This window comes from Sphaeramia orbicularis, chromosome 8 (assembly GCF_902148855.1).
Source record: "Sphaeramia orbicularis chromosome 8, fSphaOr1.1, whole genome shotgun sequence".
In the NCBI taxonomy this organism is placed as follows: domain Eukaryota; kingdom Metazoa; phylum Chordata; class Actinopteri; order Kurtiformes; family Apogonidae; genus Sphaeramia; species Sphaeramia orbicularis.
Genome location: NC_043964.1, coordinates 19,444,035 through 19,459,900, shown reverse-complemented (window position 1 = coordinate 19,459,900; position 15,866 = coordinate 19,444,035). Strand labels below are relative to the sequence as shown.

General features: G+C 39.0%; 1 protein-coding gene across 5 annotated transcripts in view; it reads right to left on the bottom strand.

Annotated features, from left to right (window-relative positions):
• The window catches only part of srcin1a (SRC kinase signaling inhibitor 1a), a 119,236-nt gene extending 103,617 nt beyond the window's left edge, over nucleotides 1-15,619 (bottom strand). For all 5 annotated transcript variants that reach the window (XM_030141470.1, XM_030141466.1, XM_030141467.1 and 2 more), the window contains exon 1: nucleotides 15,473-15,619. In XM_030141470.1, coding sequence (XP_029997330.1) covers nucleotides 15,473-15,497 — 25 coding nt within the window. In that variant the 5' untranslated portion in view covers nucleotides 15,498-15,619. The remainder of the gene's footprint in view (nucleotides 1-15,472) is intronic.
• Nucleotides 15,620-15,866: the final 247 nt, after the last annotated feature.

Below are 15,866 nucleotides of genomic sequence, written 5' to 3'. Positions count from 1 at the left end.
CTTTGTCAGCGTCAGATTGATACAAAAGTGATTTATTTCGCTCTAGCAATTTCAGCTAGCGGCACCATACGGTCCGTCACTTCTCGTCACTTGTCGTTTAGAGTCGTCTTCTGGTCCCCACTCTACCTGGCAAAGTGGAGACTAAAGTTGGGAGAAAGCAGAGTCCTGTCTAGGATTTATTTGAATACGACGGCGAAGAAGAGAAAAGATGTACAGAAACTAAAACTAGAAGCACTCTGAGAGCGCAGACCTCCACCAAGGCTGATCAGTGGCCCCCCCCGTGGGCCCCCCCCACCCCTGATCACCACCAAAATGTAATCATTTCTTCCTTATCCCATTTCCAACAAACCCTGAAAATTTCATCCAAATCTGTCCATAACTTTTTGAGTTATGTTGCACACTAACGGACAGACAAACAAACAAACAGACAAACAAACAAACAAACCCTGGCAAAACATAACCTCCTTGGCGGAGGTAATTAAAACTAAAACTAAATATTTAGGAAAAAAATGAAAACTACTAAAAACTAGCAAATCTGCCCTTAAAACAAATTAAAACTAACTGAATTAGAGGAGAAAAAAAAAGTCAAAACTAAATAAAACTAAACTACAATGAAAAATCCAAAACTATTATAACCTTGGTAGCTACATGAGACATTTTTATGCTGTTTGAGCTGTTGTGAAATGTGAAATGAATGATTACGGTAATATTATATAACCTGATGTCAGTATAGTCACTGTAAGTCATAAAAAGATTCAGTTGTGTGTGTTTTGTTGAGCATAATGATGCCAGTGCAGTGTGTACAAGTTTGCATCTTTACTAGCTGAAAAAATGACATATAAAATGCAAAATTTTAAGTGATTTGACAGTGTTTTTTTTAGGGAGAAGGAGGAAAACAACTTCCATGACAATCAAATGCTTGTTTTGGAGTAGCTACTATTACATCTACGGAGTTATTTTGACAGTATGATGTTATTTTCCTGCTTTTGTGCATCTGAATTCTCTCACATACCGTTTTAGTGTTCAACCTTAACCCTTAGTGACCCTCAAAAAATAACTTTCATTTGTACATTCTGTTCATCATTCACATCTACTGCCCTGTGTTATGCATAGACCATGTAGTAATGTACATTCACAACCCGTAAGTCTACATTTGGATGCAGGCGTTCGTATTTATTGACACGTTTATCGATTGTGTTGCACAAGCTCTAAAGATACGAGCTTCTTCTTTGGCTCGCCTGTCAGACCTTGTTGCTCTCTATCATGCTTCCACCGGTGCTGCATGTGTTCGGAGCGTCTTGTTAGGGTTGGCGTGCAGAGGGATGAAGGGGCGGGGCAGCCGTACAGATGGATGCGTGGGATTCTGCGGTGATGTACTGTAGGTGAGCGCAGAAGAGCAGCCAGTTGGCACAAAAGAGGAGGAGGAGATGACGAGTTAGACGTTAACAAGCTGTCACTGCCAACACAACACAGCACCCACTGCAACAACAAAAACAACAAAGACAACCTCCTGACAAGCCTGGTGTTATAAACAACAACCAAACAGGCGTACACTCTGTTCCACCCACAAATTAAAGGTACAGACAAACACAGGTCAGATATGGACCAGCTCAATGAGAATGAATATGTTCGCAGGAAAATTAAACAAATGCGTCACGGTAGGGGTTTACTTTAATCTAGTTTTAGTTAGAAGAAGCTGGAAAAACAGAAATTAAGTTTCTGTCCTCCTCTGTCCAGAATAACCCTGATCTTACAGCTCATTAAATGCTGACTACAGCAGGCTGAGGATTAGCGAAGTACCAACACATCTGCACAGGTACGATATGCAACGTGCAAATTTTCATGTTTTAATCACTTTTTTATTTACAACGTGCTGGGGCGCCGTTAAGAGGGGGGTAAACATTAGAGCCCGTCCGATTAATGCTGATTATAGTGTTTCACCGATTAATTAACGTCGGCCAATATGTTGCCGATGTATTAACTTTTTTGCTGTGCGAAGATTCTGTCGCTTGCTGCTCCTGTGTGTGTGCTGCCTGGAGAGTTAGAGGAACAGTAAAGCGAGTTAGTTTCACTTTCACTCCTGCTCAGACAATGGCACACACACAATCACGGAGTGCCCCCCCCCCACTCTGACAAGGATGGACTGCTAATCCCCTCCCCCCCGCCCCCAAGTGAAAATCACAGACTGCTACCATGCGCTGTGATGAGGATGGACCACTAACCACCACCACCCCCCCCGTCTTATGAAGTAATCACCCCTGTCACACCCCCACAAACACCCATGTCCGTGTACTTCCTGTTTACCTCACAGCTTCATTCTGCAGGCAGGCCTGGGTATATTAATAGTGTAGGGGACATCGGGGACAGTTGTAACTCTTGCTATTGCTCCAATCAGCAACAACTTAGGACTCACCTGATTCACTCTGCACATGCTCAGTTTAGTCCTTAGTCCACATGGGAAGTTGTAGTGCCGTGAGGCAGACACATCAAAATTTGTGAGGGAAAACATCATTTTGTGATAAGTAATATTTTTTGCTTTAATTATTTTTGTGATTGCATAGTTTGAATTTGAAAGTTGTGGTAATTATCTTTGTGAGATAAACAAAGATTTATGCAACTGTTAATCCACCTGTCCACAATTATCTAATAAAAGATTATTATATCCTGTGTAGATCAGTGTTCTTATTTCATATATCGGCCAATATTGGATATCGGCCAATATATTGGATATCGGCTTTTTTTTTAGCCCCCTATATTGGCATTGGCCCCAAAAATACCATATCGGTCAGGCTCTAGTAAACATGACAAATTCATGGGGCCCAGTGTTTGTGGGGGCCCATAGAGCAGTGGAGGGGGCCCAGTGGATATAGAAGTTGTGAATATTTCGTGTAAGATCTGCTGTAGAAGAGAGGTGTAGAAGTTGGGAGGCGAACAGTGAATGCATGTTAAGTTTTGTTTTCACAGTATAATAAGTGACGTTGTTTATGGAGCGCACCCCCACGTACATACCCCCCCAAATTAAGTCATGATTAATGAACTTTTTTTAAGTACATTTAACTTAAAATCTTAGTTAAATGTAAGTTAAATGTACTTAAAAAGTTCATTAATCTTGACTTAATTTTTTTAAGGCAACCATTTTTCTCAATTTTTTTTAAAATTAAACTCAACTTATCTGGGCTTACAGTGTATTAGGTAAGAACAAAGTCCACTATTAATGTCTACTAATAGCTCAGTCCCAGCCCAACACTGACTCCAACATTAAAGCCACGTAACTGCACACAAATGTTAGATCTGGAGCCTTTAACTGCAGCAGTAAAAATCACACAAAACAAAAAAAAAAAATCTGACTTCAATAATAGTCTCAGGTTGTTGTCAATCAAAGACATTCTCTTTTTTTCCTTGGTTAACTGATTGTGAGCCATAGAATAGAATAGAATAGAATAGAATTAGTAAAAACTGTTAAAACCATTGAAAATAGCAAGTGGAAAAACACAACAAACACACAATCCATCAATAGAAACATGAAAAATTCAGGATATCACTGCTAGAAGTATTTTCAATCAAAGTATCGATTATGGAAATGATGCATTTTGATCCAACCTTTCTTGTTTGTGAATGCCTTCCAGTTCATTCACACAAGAAAGGATGGAAAAGAATGCATTTCATTTCCATATTCAATACTTTGGTCAAAACTTCTGTAGCAAAACTTCTGCCAATATATTTTGGTGATGCAATGAGCAGACTTTGTGTGCTTTAGGCATTTATTTAGTTTTTATTTTTAGTTAGTCTGTCACTTTAATCATAGTATTTACATTGTTTTCATTTAGAGAGAATGACTACTTTTATTGTTGTTTTTATTTTGTTTTAGTATGAAGTTCTATGGGTATTTTGAGGGATATCTTGATCCACAGAGGCCAAATGAGGCTATATCTTAGAGCTGCAACCGATTAATCGACTCAAAGTGATCCGAAAAAATCATTCAACCACAATTCTTCTGAATCACAGCTTTGTTTCCTTCATTTCTCTGCTGTTAAACATTGGTTCCACTGTTGTATTTCACACGGACGCTTATTGTGATGCACAAAGAAGCTTCAATTCAGGAAAACTGCAATAGAATATCTCCCTTCAATCAATTCAAGTTGATTAAGCGAATTGGGACTTTTTGCACTGACTTCAAGCACCTAGTTGATTTATCGGTTGCAGCTCTACTATATTTTAATGCTCCAGTATTGTCATCCATTTTATTTGTACACCATAAATCAACAACGCAAACAAAGATGACTTTACCTGCATCTCATATCAGTTTGTCACATTGTTTATTGTACTGTTTATTTAGCTATATCTTTGTCTATTATTTAGTCATTGTAGTTTTCTAACTATAATAACCCTAATGATGACTCAGGAGCTTTCATGAAAACACACATTTCTCATTTTCAGATGCTCACAACGCTGAGTAACATTTACCGAAGTAGAAGTGGTATTTGTGATGAGTCCTAAGGGCAATCTGACTGGAATTTTTTTTCCTCCTGTTTTCAACTTGCACTGCCAATCACACCCACGATAAAGCTGCCTCTCTGGACACATGCACAGACCAGCTATCTCGCCTTTAACTTTAACACAAAACATCTCATGCTTTTATATCTACTGCAAAAGTATTCAATTTAGTAGGAAATTTAAACAAGATTCTTTGGGGGATTGACGGTTTAACAAGTGAAATTACAGCACCATTTAAGTTAAAATTGAGGCATCAAGAAATCGCTCTATTAAGTGACTGTTCTTCTCATTTTTTCTTGCCACCTGCTGGCTGAACGAAACTAAAATCTGACAATTCAAAGTGTTCTGCCCCAGAGCCTCAGAGCACTTGGCAGAGCAGCCCATGGCTAATCCAGTAAGCACTAGCACTGACTCACAACTAGCTGAGAGACAAAAAGATGGAGATTGACAGAGAGACACTCTACTGAGAGAGAGAGGCTAAGTATAGACGTGGATGAAACTAACTTAACCCTTTAACCCTTGACACATTACTTCAGGTAAACGTTCTGCTGTGAATTTGCGTCATAAAAGCTGCTGTGAGTATGTGTTTGTGTTCCTTTTCTTCAGTGGTTTTGTTTTACTGTGTTGTTTTAGGGTCAAAACAGGCTAAAATAATAGAAAAAGACAAATGAACTGAACTTTGACAGGTTTTTGCTAAATAATGTACGTCAAAAAGAGATTTAGGATGTTAAACATGAACTGTGAACTGGAACAAACTGAACAACAAGTATTTGAATTTTGGCCCAGTAGTTTTTGTTTTGGGGCTCTTTTTTTCTAAATCAGTCCAGCTGCTTTTTGGCGCTTGGTTGAACTCCAAAAGGCAGTTACACGGTCAAAACTCGGTAAAAACACAGTAAAAAAAAAAAACGAGAATAAATGAAGGAAAATCACCACAACACTGCAAACAACAGTACAAACAAAACATAACGTGTGTGCACTTGAAAACCCTCGGCCCTCAGTCAACACCAAAGTTTTTGCACATACAGACGGACAGACAACACCCCCCCCCCCCCAAATCCATCCTCAATCCGGACCTCAATACCTAATTACCTCCACTAGGAGGTATTATGATCACTTTGCTTTGTGTGTTTGTTTGTTTATTTGTTTGTTAGCAACTTTAACGGAAAATCATTACAACCATCTTTACCAAATTGTGCCCACAGATAGGCCTAGGCCCTGGGACCAACCCATTAAATTTTGGGCCAAGTAGGCCAAAGTTCAAAGTCACAACAAGGTCACAAAATCTCAAATTTTCTTATCTCTCATCATTGAGCAATTTTCGAAAATTCATAAATTCAAAATGACTCCAATTAGCCTCCAATTTGATACACCCGTAGTTTATAACACTATCTTGTATCTGGCACAAAATTGTCCACATCCACTGTGGAATGTAGACTCTGTGGACATTTTAATTTAACATTGAAAATCCCATTTACGACACATTTTTCATTATAACTCAACAAATATTGATTGGAATTTAATATAATTTGACATACACATGTTTGAAAAGAAATAGTCGATCCACACATGCACACTGTTCAGGATGCTTGGCGAAGGGTTGTGTTCTCTGAACACTTGTTGCACAAGTAACGCGATGGACCTGTATGTGGAGGATGTGTCAATAAAGCTGTGAGAAAGTGAAAGTGACTATCTGCCCCCCCCCCCGGCTGAGAACCATTGGTGCATGCCAAAGTGGTTGCACATACATAGACAGATGGACAGACGACCAACTGATGACAATTCCCTGTAGACAGTGTGGCCAAGGGCAAAAACCACAAGGAAAACAGTGTAAAAAAACAAAACAAACAAACAAAAAAAAACATTTTTATAGCGAGTTGGTCTCACTGCTCTGTGTTTTGCCCTTCATTTCAAGGGCGGTGGGGTTGCTCTGAGCATGTTCGGATGTCCATGGAAAATGCATTTTGAAATTTTTCCTATTGAGCAAACGGTTGAATTTTTATCAATATTTAAAATAAATCAAACACCACAGACACATTTGGGACTTAAGGGTTAAAGAGCAAAGAGGAGAGTGGGTGGGAACAAAGACTTTGTTAAAGTACCGACAAATTGATGGTTTAAGGTGAGTGTTGAAAACAGGTGAAAAATGAAGGAGGAGCAGGTAGAAGTGGGTCAACATGAGGTTTGGACACAAAGACAGGCTGAGAGAAAAAAAAAAAAAAAGTGGAAAAAATAAGAAGTGTGCATTGGGGCCAGGAAGAAACAGCGGTGTGTTAGGTGTCCTCCAAAACCATTTGTCACCCAGCGTCTCATTAGTGTTTGTGAGTGGGTGTCTGGTTATAAATAGTCTTTGGAGCGTGTGTTTGACAGGAGGGAGTCTCGGATTTGACGGCGGGACATTAATCTCACCAGAGAACTCCCTGAAGACGGACAGATAGACAAACAGACGGATCTACCTAAAAAACAAGCCTGCGATTCTAACAGTCGGCAAAGAAACTCCGTCCTGACTTTTGCACTCGTTTGCCCCGGGCGTATATTCAGTAACGACCTTGATATGAGCGATGCTGTAGGAGTCACTGCAACTATTCTTTAACATTGCTATTTTTAACTTTTCAAAAAGCAAAAACCCGGTCTGTCTTAGTGGCCCTATATCTTTTTGGCTGCCTTTTCGTTCTTTCTAACTGTAGAACTCTTCATGCTTCACCGGTTGCTTTTGAGATATTTCCGGTTCTTGCTTAAAAGCTTGTCAGTCACTCACAGCATTCTTCAATGTCTTTGTCTCTCTTCGGCTGCTTCTTCGCAATCTCTTCAAATGCATCTCTCACTGCTTTTAATTGCAAAAAAAATCTGCTCTCCTCTCCAGGTGACATCTGGTTGGAGCTGCTGTTGGTCGGCCCGTTGGACCAGATGTGCACAAAATACTTCATTGCCTCAGTCTGTACTTTCAACCTCTGGCTACTCTTTATCCACATCCCTACCTTCTGCCACTGACTCAAACTATCTCAACCTCCACAAATCCTGTCTCCCTAAGCATCAGCACAGATCAGCCCAAACCTCAGAATGTCGCCAAGATAACACCCCACTGACCTCAGCAAGGCCCTTTGGCCCTGCTGTGCTGTGGATCAAGGCAATATAAAGCTGTCATGAACCCAGAGATTGAATGAGACTCTTAGTATATGGCTCAATCATGACCTGAAGTCATCATTAAACAGCCAGCTCCAAGCTATTTTTTCTGACTGATGGCTGGTTTAATGATTCGGTCTAGTCGTCTCTCCCGCTACAGCGATATGACATAAATTTACTTCACGGATTGTGAAATTCTAGGTCAATACCAATAAAGATGCTTAAAAATACAATTTGGATGACCGCTGATGTCAAAATGATGATGTCTCTTTTTGTTATGTGAACATTCATTGTCATTTTTCCCAGGAAAACGAAAAAAAAACCTCTTAATTATATTAAAAAAACTAGAAAAGCACTCGGAGAGCGCAGACCTCCGCCAAGGCAGATCAGCCCCCCCGGATCACCACCAACATGTACCGTATTTTCCGGACTAAAAGCCGCCACTTTTTCCTCACACTGTGAACCCTGCGGCTTATACAACAATGCAGCTCATGTATAAATTTTTACAAGCTAACACCCTCTAGGGGGCACTCTAGCAGGAAGCGCAAAAGCGAGACATGAAAGAGGTGATGCAAAGTGCAGAAGTTTTAAGCTTAACTTTTAACAATCATTTTGCACAAACCCTTATCATGGAAAACATACGAAGAAATGCATATGATGCAGCTTCTTAAGTTAAAAGCAATCGATCTGGCTGTCCAAGAAGGAAACAGAGCTGCTGCACCGAAGTGCCATTGAGAGCGACAACAGAAGAGAGGCTGAGAAGGTGTGTGACTAGGAGTGTGTATTGGCAAGAATCTGGTGATACGATACAAATCACAATACTAGGATCATGATACAATATATCACGATATATCACGATACTGTTAAAAAGGAAATTTTTTGTTTGTTTCTTTTTTTACGTGATTATTTCCTTGAAGAATTGAATTACACCAGAAAAATGCACAAATACTAAACACATTTTTATTTGATCACAACAGGATCTAATGCTATATCACAAAATGTTCCTGTGTTAAAACTTAAATTCTGTTTTACAGATATTACAGTTTAAGATCCTGTTCAAATGTTCATATTCTATTAGTTCAGAACTAACATCAGAACATTATTTTTGTGCAATCCCAACAAAGGAACTAACATTATTTAATAAAAGAGTGTTAAATAATAATACATAACATATAAACAAAAAAGAAAAACAAAACATCAAAAATGAACCTCCACAATAGCTGTATTTGAATAAATACCTAAAAATATCAATACGGTACTTTTTAACATCGATACAGTATTGTGAAATGAAATATTGCGATATATTGCAAAACCGATATTTTCTTACACCCTTATGAGTGACGGAGCCTTTCTGAGGCTGTTCAACTCCAACACTGGAAGAGGACTTCAGTGGTTTCAATGGAAGATGAAGGAAGATGAAGATAGTGATAAATGACTTTTCTGGGTTTTTTAACCAGACGTGTTACTGCCATTTTACTGCCATGTTACAGGCACTGTTTGGAAAAAAGCAGTTAAGGTATGTAAATAAATATTTAAATAATCTTTCTGTTTACCATCTTTCTGTGTAAATATCTCATGTTACAATGTGGACACCAGCGGCTTATAGTCAGGTGCAGCCAATATATGTACAAATATTTTTTTTCTTTTAAAATTTGGTGAGTGCGGCTTATATTGAGGTGTGCTCTATTGTCCGGAAAATACAGTAATCATTTGTTCCGTGTGCCAGTATCAACATTTCCTGAAAATTTCATCCAAATCTGTCAATAACTTTTTGAGTTATCTTGCTAACAGACAAAAAAACAAACAGACAAATGCCTATGAAAACATAACCTCTGCCATTCCTTGGTGGAGGTCAAAATAACGGAGCTTTCTCACCCTGATTACACCATCGTTCCAAGAGCACAAATTCAGTCAAACTACTTCTTAAAACACAACAAATATCAGCCTCTGCCATCAGTGGAATATCATCTTATTTGCTGACACCCAAAGTCGGTGAATAGAGCAAATATTGGCTGATACAGATGGTTTGTTGATATATCTGTGCACCACTAGACTGCAAATTCAGCACTGAAAAGATCATATAGGGTGAATTCTGCTCAATATTAGATAAGCGGAGGCAGCCATGTCCTAGAAAGAGAAGCAGCATGTGGCGAAGGGTTGTCGCTTCATGTTTTAATTATTACAAAAGATTACATACCAAAAAAAAAAAAAAAATCCTTATTTCTCACGTCTGTTGTTAATTTAAAGATTACAACTGTGAGAGACATTTAGGTTAGATAGCTGCTTGCCAAAGTTATCGAGTAACAATAAGTCCAAGAAGACAAGAACTTCAAGAAAGATGAGAAGGAAGCAAGATAGCTCACTCTTAGCTATTTCCACCACTAGTTCCAGAAAACAAAGGTAAATCAAATATACATAAGTTCTGTCTGTGTTGCCATGGTAATGCGATGTGATGTTGGAGCAATTTACATATTCTTCATATCAATGTAACCAGAAAAACATCACTTAAAAGCTCAACAAAACCAAATGTTAGATAACTCAAACAACTCAAACAACAAGCATTTAAATAGGCAAATATGTAAAACAAGCCAACAGTCTGAATGAATATTAGACTAATGCGACAAACTCATCAGATCCCAAACTCACTGAACGAGCCAAAGAAGAGCAAAAATAAAGGTTGCATTATGAAGCCAGTTAAACTGAATTGTGTCTTACCTTTGCTGCTTTCTCATAATAACTTGATTTTATGTGAATGAAGCTTCCTCTATCATCTACTCCATTGTTTTGCGTTACATTGAAATGATTCCCACTGGAAACAAATGGCTCAGGGCTTAATAGGTTTAATTTTTTTTTTTTTTTTACCATTAGTCCAATCAGTGCAAGAGATTTTCTAGATTCACTAGATGTGACATTTCACTTGTCCTGGGCAAGCCTTACTGTTTAGATCGGTGTCTGTCTGATTTATTTGGCATTAAATGTAGCATTTAACATAAATAAATCGCGTGAAATACCACACTGAGACATCGTTCTTCAAGCAGAAAACACTGGCCAGGACACCAGAATGCTTCCATCAGTTCACACTTCTGTTGCTATAATTAGAGTAACATTTTGTGCCACATCAGATTATTAATGCATTATATACACAGATGCACAGCTGATGCAAAGTCATTTTTAGAACGATAGCCACTGCTGATAGCCTCTAAATATAGAATGACCACTTGTGGTGAGAACACTCCCCTACAGAGATAAGGTCAGAGGTCTACGTTTTATGTCATGTCAGTGTGAGCACATAGAGGAAAGAAAATATATCAAAAGCAAACATCACTTTAAGAGTTGGACGGGACTACCGCCACAACACTTTATCATCTCCTGTCTCTTCACGACCAATTTCACTCACACATCCTCCCTTCACTTCTTTACAGTGGCAGCAGACAGTGCAGATCTGAAGAAAACTGTGCCTCAGGAAAACCAAAGTAGAGCAATAACAACTTTGGGTTTGTGCATAGTCATTTATCGACTTTTTCTGTTTATGCAGCATGTGTTGAGAAGTTTGCTAAAGCAGCCCCAATTTAGAGATGGAAGTTTTTATTAGTTAATCAGCAAGGTGATAGGTGGAGTTTTTTGTTTGTTGTTTTTTTCATTTAAGATGCAGATGCTTGACTTGATTTTTTTAAGACAAAGTAATCATAACAAGATGACAAGCAGCGCCAGGCAGAACAAACCCCACCCCTCGCACATATTGCAGCTTATTTTGGAATCGATCCAGCTGATGTCATCATGTCTCTGCATGTGGTGATGTCAGCATATCAATTGCCTCTATATATGTGCTAAGTTTGAAGTAAATTGAAACAAAATTGATGTTTTTATAGACATTTGAAATTTCGCCCATTATAAGTAAATAGGAAAAGAAAAAAGATATTAAAAATTCATAAAAAATTTGAACTTAGACCTACTTTTCCCAAAATGTAACCACATCTATTCTGTATCACTGGCAATCTATAAACCTAATTTGGTATAAATTCAACCAATAGTTTTGCTGCTTCAGATGTGAATTTTCACCCATTATAAGTAAACTAGAAAAAAAAAAAGATTTTTAAAATTCATAAAAAATCTAAACTTTGACCTACTGTTCTCAAAATGTAACCTCATCAATTCTGGGTCACTGGCAATCTATAAACACAATTTGGTACAAATTCAACCAATAGTTTCACTGCTAGAGTATTAACAAACAACCAAACAAACCAAACCAAAAACAATACCACTCGCCTCCCCTTCTGGGGGCGGGGTAATAAGACACTTATTATTATTGCTGGCGCTTTGACCTGTGGGTATCCACGGTTTTTAGATGTGGTAGTTTTTGTGCTGTTGTGTATTCATGCATGCTGTACCACATTTGTCCAGCAGTCACCACCAAAGCATTCTGGGTATAGCAACGTGATTGTATGGCAATTGTATTCCATAATTACTAATAGCTCCCAAAATATTTGTCCTATCAACTTGCTGTTTTCGCTAGTCTGTTCCTTGACCAAAAATACATAAGTATGCCAAACTGCAGCAGTCAGCTTTTTCCGGATTTTGTGTGAATCCCCAGACACACATACATGCATGCACACACACACACAAAGGCCACTTGGCTTTTATAATATAGTTGATAATGGAATGAGCACCTGGCAGCATTACTTCAATCAAACAGAGTTGGCAGGAGAAAACTACGTGAGTCACACAAGCTCCCCATGTCACAGAAAATAAAATGAAACATCAGATGCTCACTTTTGATCTCCCACTGTCTGTTTTCCAGCTGTCTCTTCTGTTTCAAACTCATTTAATGCAGACAACATAGTGTAGGTGTGTTTAGACAAGGTGGAGGAGAGAGTCGTTAATGCAGGGAGAGTTCATCTCTTTTTAATCTCCGAAGCTACTCCTCTGCAGAACTGTTCACCTTCAAGTGTGTGGACGGCCTTCCTCTGTGAACCCTGCATCCTCCTGGCAGCGATCCTATAGACGCACAGAAGCACCTCTGAACACATTAGCTAGCTATTCAGTGATGAGATCAAACAGAGGGCATGATGAATAAATAATGGCTTAAACCCCGGAGGTTCGCCTGACTAATTAACAGGGGAAAGGCTTCTTCTCAAGAATCAACAATACAACAGAGCAAGAGAGGGTGACGTAGTATTTTAAAAAGCACTGCCTCGGGTTCACACACTGACATATGCAGCCTTAGAATATAGTTCTCCATACTATATTCAGCCACATTTTGCAACAATTGTAAGGTCTTACCAACCTCCAAATACACTTCCAGTTTTTTGTAAGTGTTTTGTTATTCAATTTGTCATCATATATGTGGTGAAATGCCAGCAGGGAGTGAGAATCTCTGCACATATGTGACACAGACAAGGAATCAGCAGGTGATCTCGTGTTGAAATCACCTGCTGAGGGAAATGCTAAGTGTTTGGTGCAAATGCTAAAATTCTATGATCTAGTTGACCTATATTCTCTTAAAATAACGTTAAAAAATAACCCCCTGTCAAAAGCAATCCAGAAATGTTCAAAATTAGAGGCAGTCAATATGATCTTAGAGGGACTGAAATATTAATAAAGAAAATATTAAGAACAAATATTATGAAATCCTGTATTTCTGTCAGAGGGGTAAACCTCTGGAAGTATGTACCTCTCTCACTCACCTTATAAAACATTTATAACTATGACTCTTAATAGATGTATGAACTCTAAGTCTTAAGTTTGCATGTAACATATATTTATTTTAGCATTCTGATGGTGTATATTGTTTTCAATGTTGGTGTCTGAATGTGTTATGTTTGTCAAAGTTGAAGACTGTAAAATAATGTATGAAGGGTAGGAAAAATAAGCATACTCCTTTTAAATCTCACTGTACAAATTAATTATTTATTGGTGAAGTTTGTATTATACATTTTCATTCTCATGGAGTGATTTGTTGGATTTAGACTGGCTGGATCTGTGGATTGTGTTTGTTCTTCAGACTGAAATAAATAAATGCAGCAATGAATCAATCACAAACTTCAACTATGACACGAAGCATTATCTATGCAGGGGTAGATACACTGACAAACCTGCAATGTCTACGCCAGAAGTAGATGTAAACATGTATGAGGATGGTATATGGAAATATATGTATATGTTTGTGCAGTTGTAGCTGTTATTTTATTGCTAGTGTTCCTTTCAGTTTTGTAAAGAAGAAACATGTCACCCCATGAAAAGAAAAAGCTCAGTGTTATTATTTTTGGATTGTTTTGTGACAAGAGTAGAGCTCCATGACACAGACAACTCAACAGCTAGACAGACTCATATTAGCAGTAATAACATTAAGTTGGAAAAATGAATAAATATTAAAAGGACGAGAGACTCAGGAAGAAGTCATGTTTATAGAGGAAGTCAAGAATTTAAGTGTTATTACCATAAACTTTAGTGATGTGCGTTCATGTTATGTGAATTCATTAAAATGAAAGTGACACAAGTAACATTAGAATTTAAAGAGATGGGACCACATGGACTATTTTTAATTTTAATGATTTTGGAATGTGTTTCATATAATGTAAACACACAAGTCGACACATAACGTAGGCCTACTTGTATTTAGATATTTAAATGCGTAAATGTTCAATCAATTTTTAATAGAATTTTCAATTGGGAGCACCACTGCTAATAGGGGGAAAAGTCTGAAGCCATGATATGCTGCATACAGATACACACACTCTGAGTGCACACCCTAATTTGCAATTCAGTGTGCTGTGAAGAGGAAGACAACAGAGGAGAGGGGAGGTTTTGACCTCCATTGACTCAAAACCTCGTAGGCTAATGAAACCTCCAACACACAAGGAACACACAACACCCTACCACACTCTCATTACTGTCATATTACTCAGAGTGTGCCGGCATTGTGTTTGCATTTCACCGCAGTCCTCTTCATTTGATGTTATCATAAGGGAATATCTGGCAAGAGAAATCCCAGTTGTCAGTGTCCTAGTCACTCTAAATGCTTTGAGGTCCTGACTGCACATTCACACACATGCACACATGCTGTCAGTGAGGTTATTAGAGTGGTGTAATTATGAAGAATAACCAGTCTAGCCTGCCCAGCTGTCCCGGTACCATCTTCCAGCTAGTGCCCCCGGATCATACACTGTCACCAAATGTGAGCAGACAGGAGAGGGAGTGGGAAATGAATAGTTAGAAAAGGGAGTGGCAACGTTGGCTGACTGACTGACTGAAGCCTTTAGTTTGCCATGCTGACATCTCCTTGGAAACAGGCGTGCTCAGTATCCAAGGAATAGCAGGAATCCTCACAGAAAAGCTGAGCACCAAATTCAAGTTGGCTTCAATGGCGATAAAAATATTTTCACTCACGCAAACATGCAAATATAAATCAGCGTGGCAGCAGAAGAGGATACAATAGATATCAAACGAACTAAAAGTGACTGGCTACAAATGACTTAAAAAGTCCCAAAGGGTGCAGAGGAAGCCATGACAAGAGTTTGTGGAGAAACCTGTCATGAAAAGCAACGGCAGAAGCAGCAGTTTGAGTCCTGGAGGAGCCACAGAGCTCTACAGCCTTTGAACATACAGGAGGCAGGCAGATGCAGACAGCAGAGCTACGTGACTCTCATGACAACAACCAAAATCACACAAATAGGAAAACACACTGACACACATATACACATACATCCACAAGCCCTCAAATGCTGCAGGTTATTAAGATTAAATAGTACCGGTATCCAAACAGATGCTAAGGGATGCTCTGAAAATGTATTGAGAGGAAAAATGACAAAAGGGACTGGACAGACAAATAGGAGGAGAGGGGACTACTCCAAGCGCCCACCTGAGGGTTTCCCAGCATTCTCCATCCGCGCTCCTTTCAGCCCTCTAACCCACTGCTTTCTCTTTGCTTGTCTAGGTCATTCCACCCGTCCACCCATCTCCACATTTATTCCCCAGCCCGTCGCCACCTCACTGGGACACTGGCTCAGGCAGAATATTGTGTAATAATCAAAGAGAGGGAAGGCAGGGAGGGACAAAAGGATCGTGAAAGAGGTGGGAGAGAGGAGGAGTATGGGAAGAAACACAGTGTACAAAAGAGAGAGAGAGAGAGAGAGAGAGAGAGAGAGACACATACACAAGAAGCAAAAGGGTGGAAAAGAGAGAGAGGGAGAGAAGTAAAGCTGCCAGTTCTGAGTGTTGCCCCTTTTTTCCTCTCTGTCTGATTGTGTGTCCCT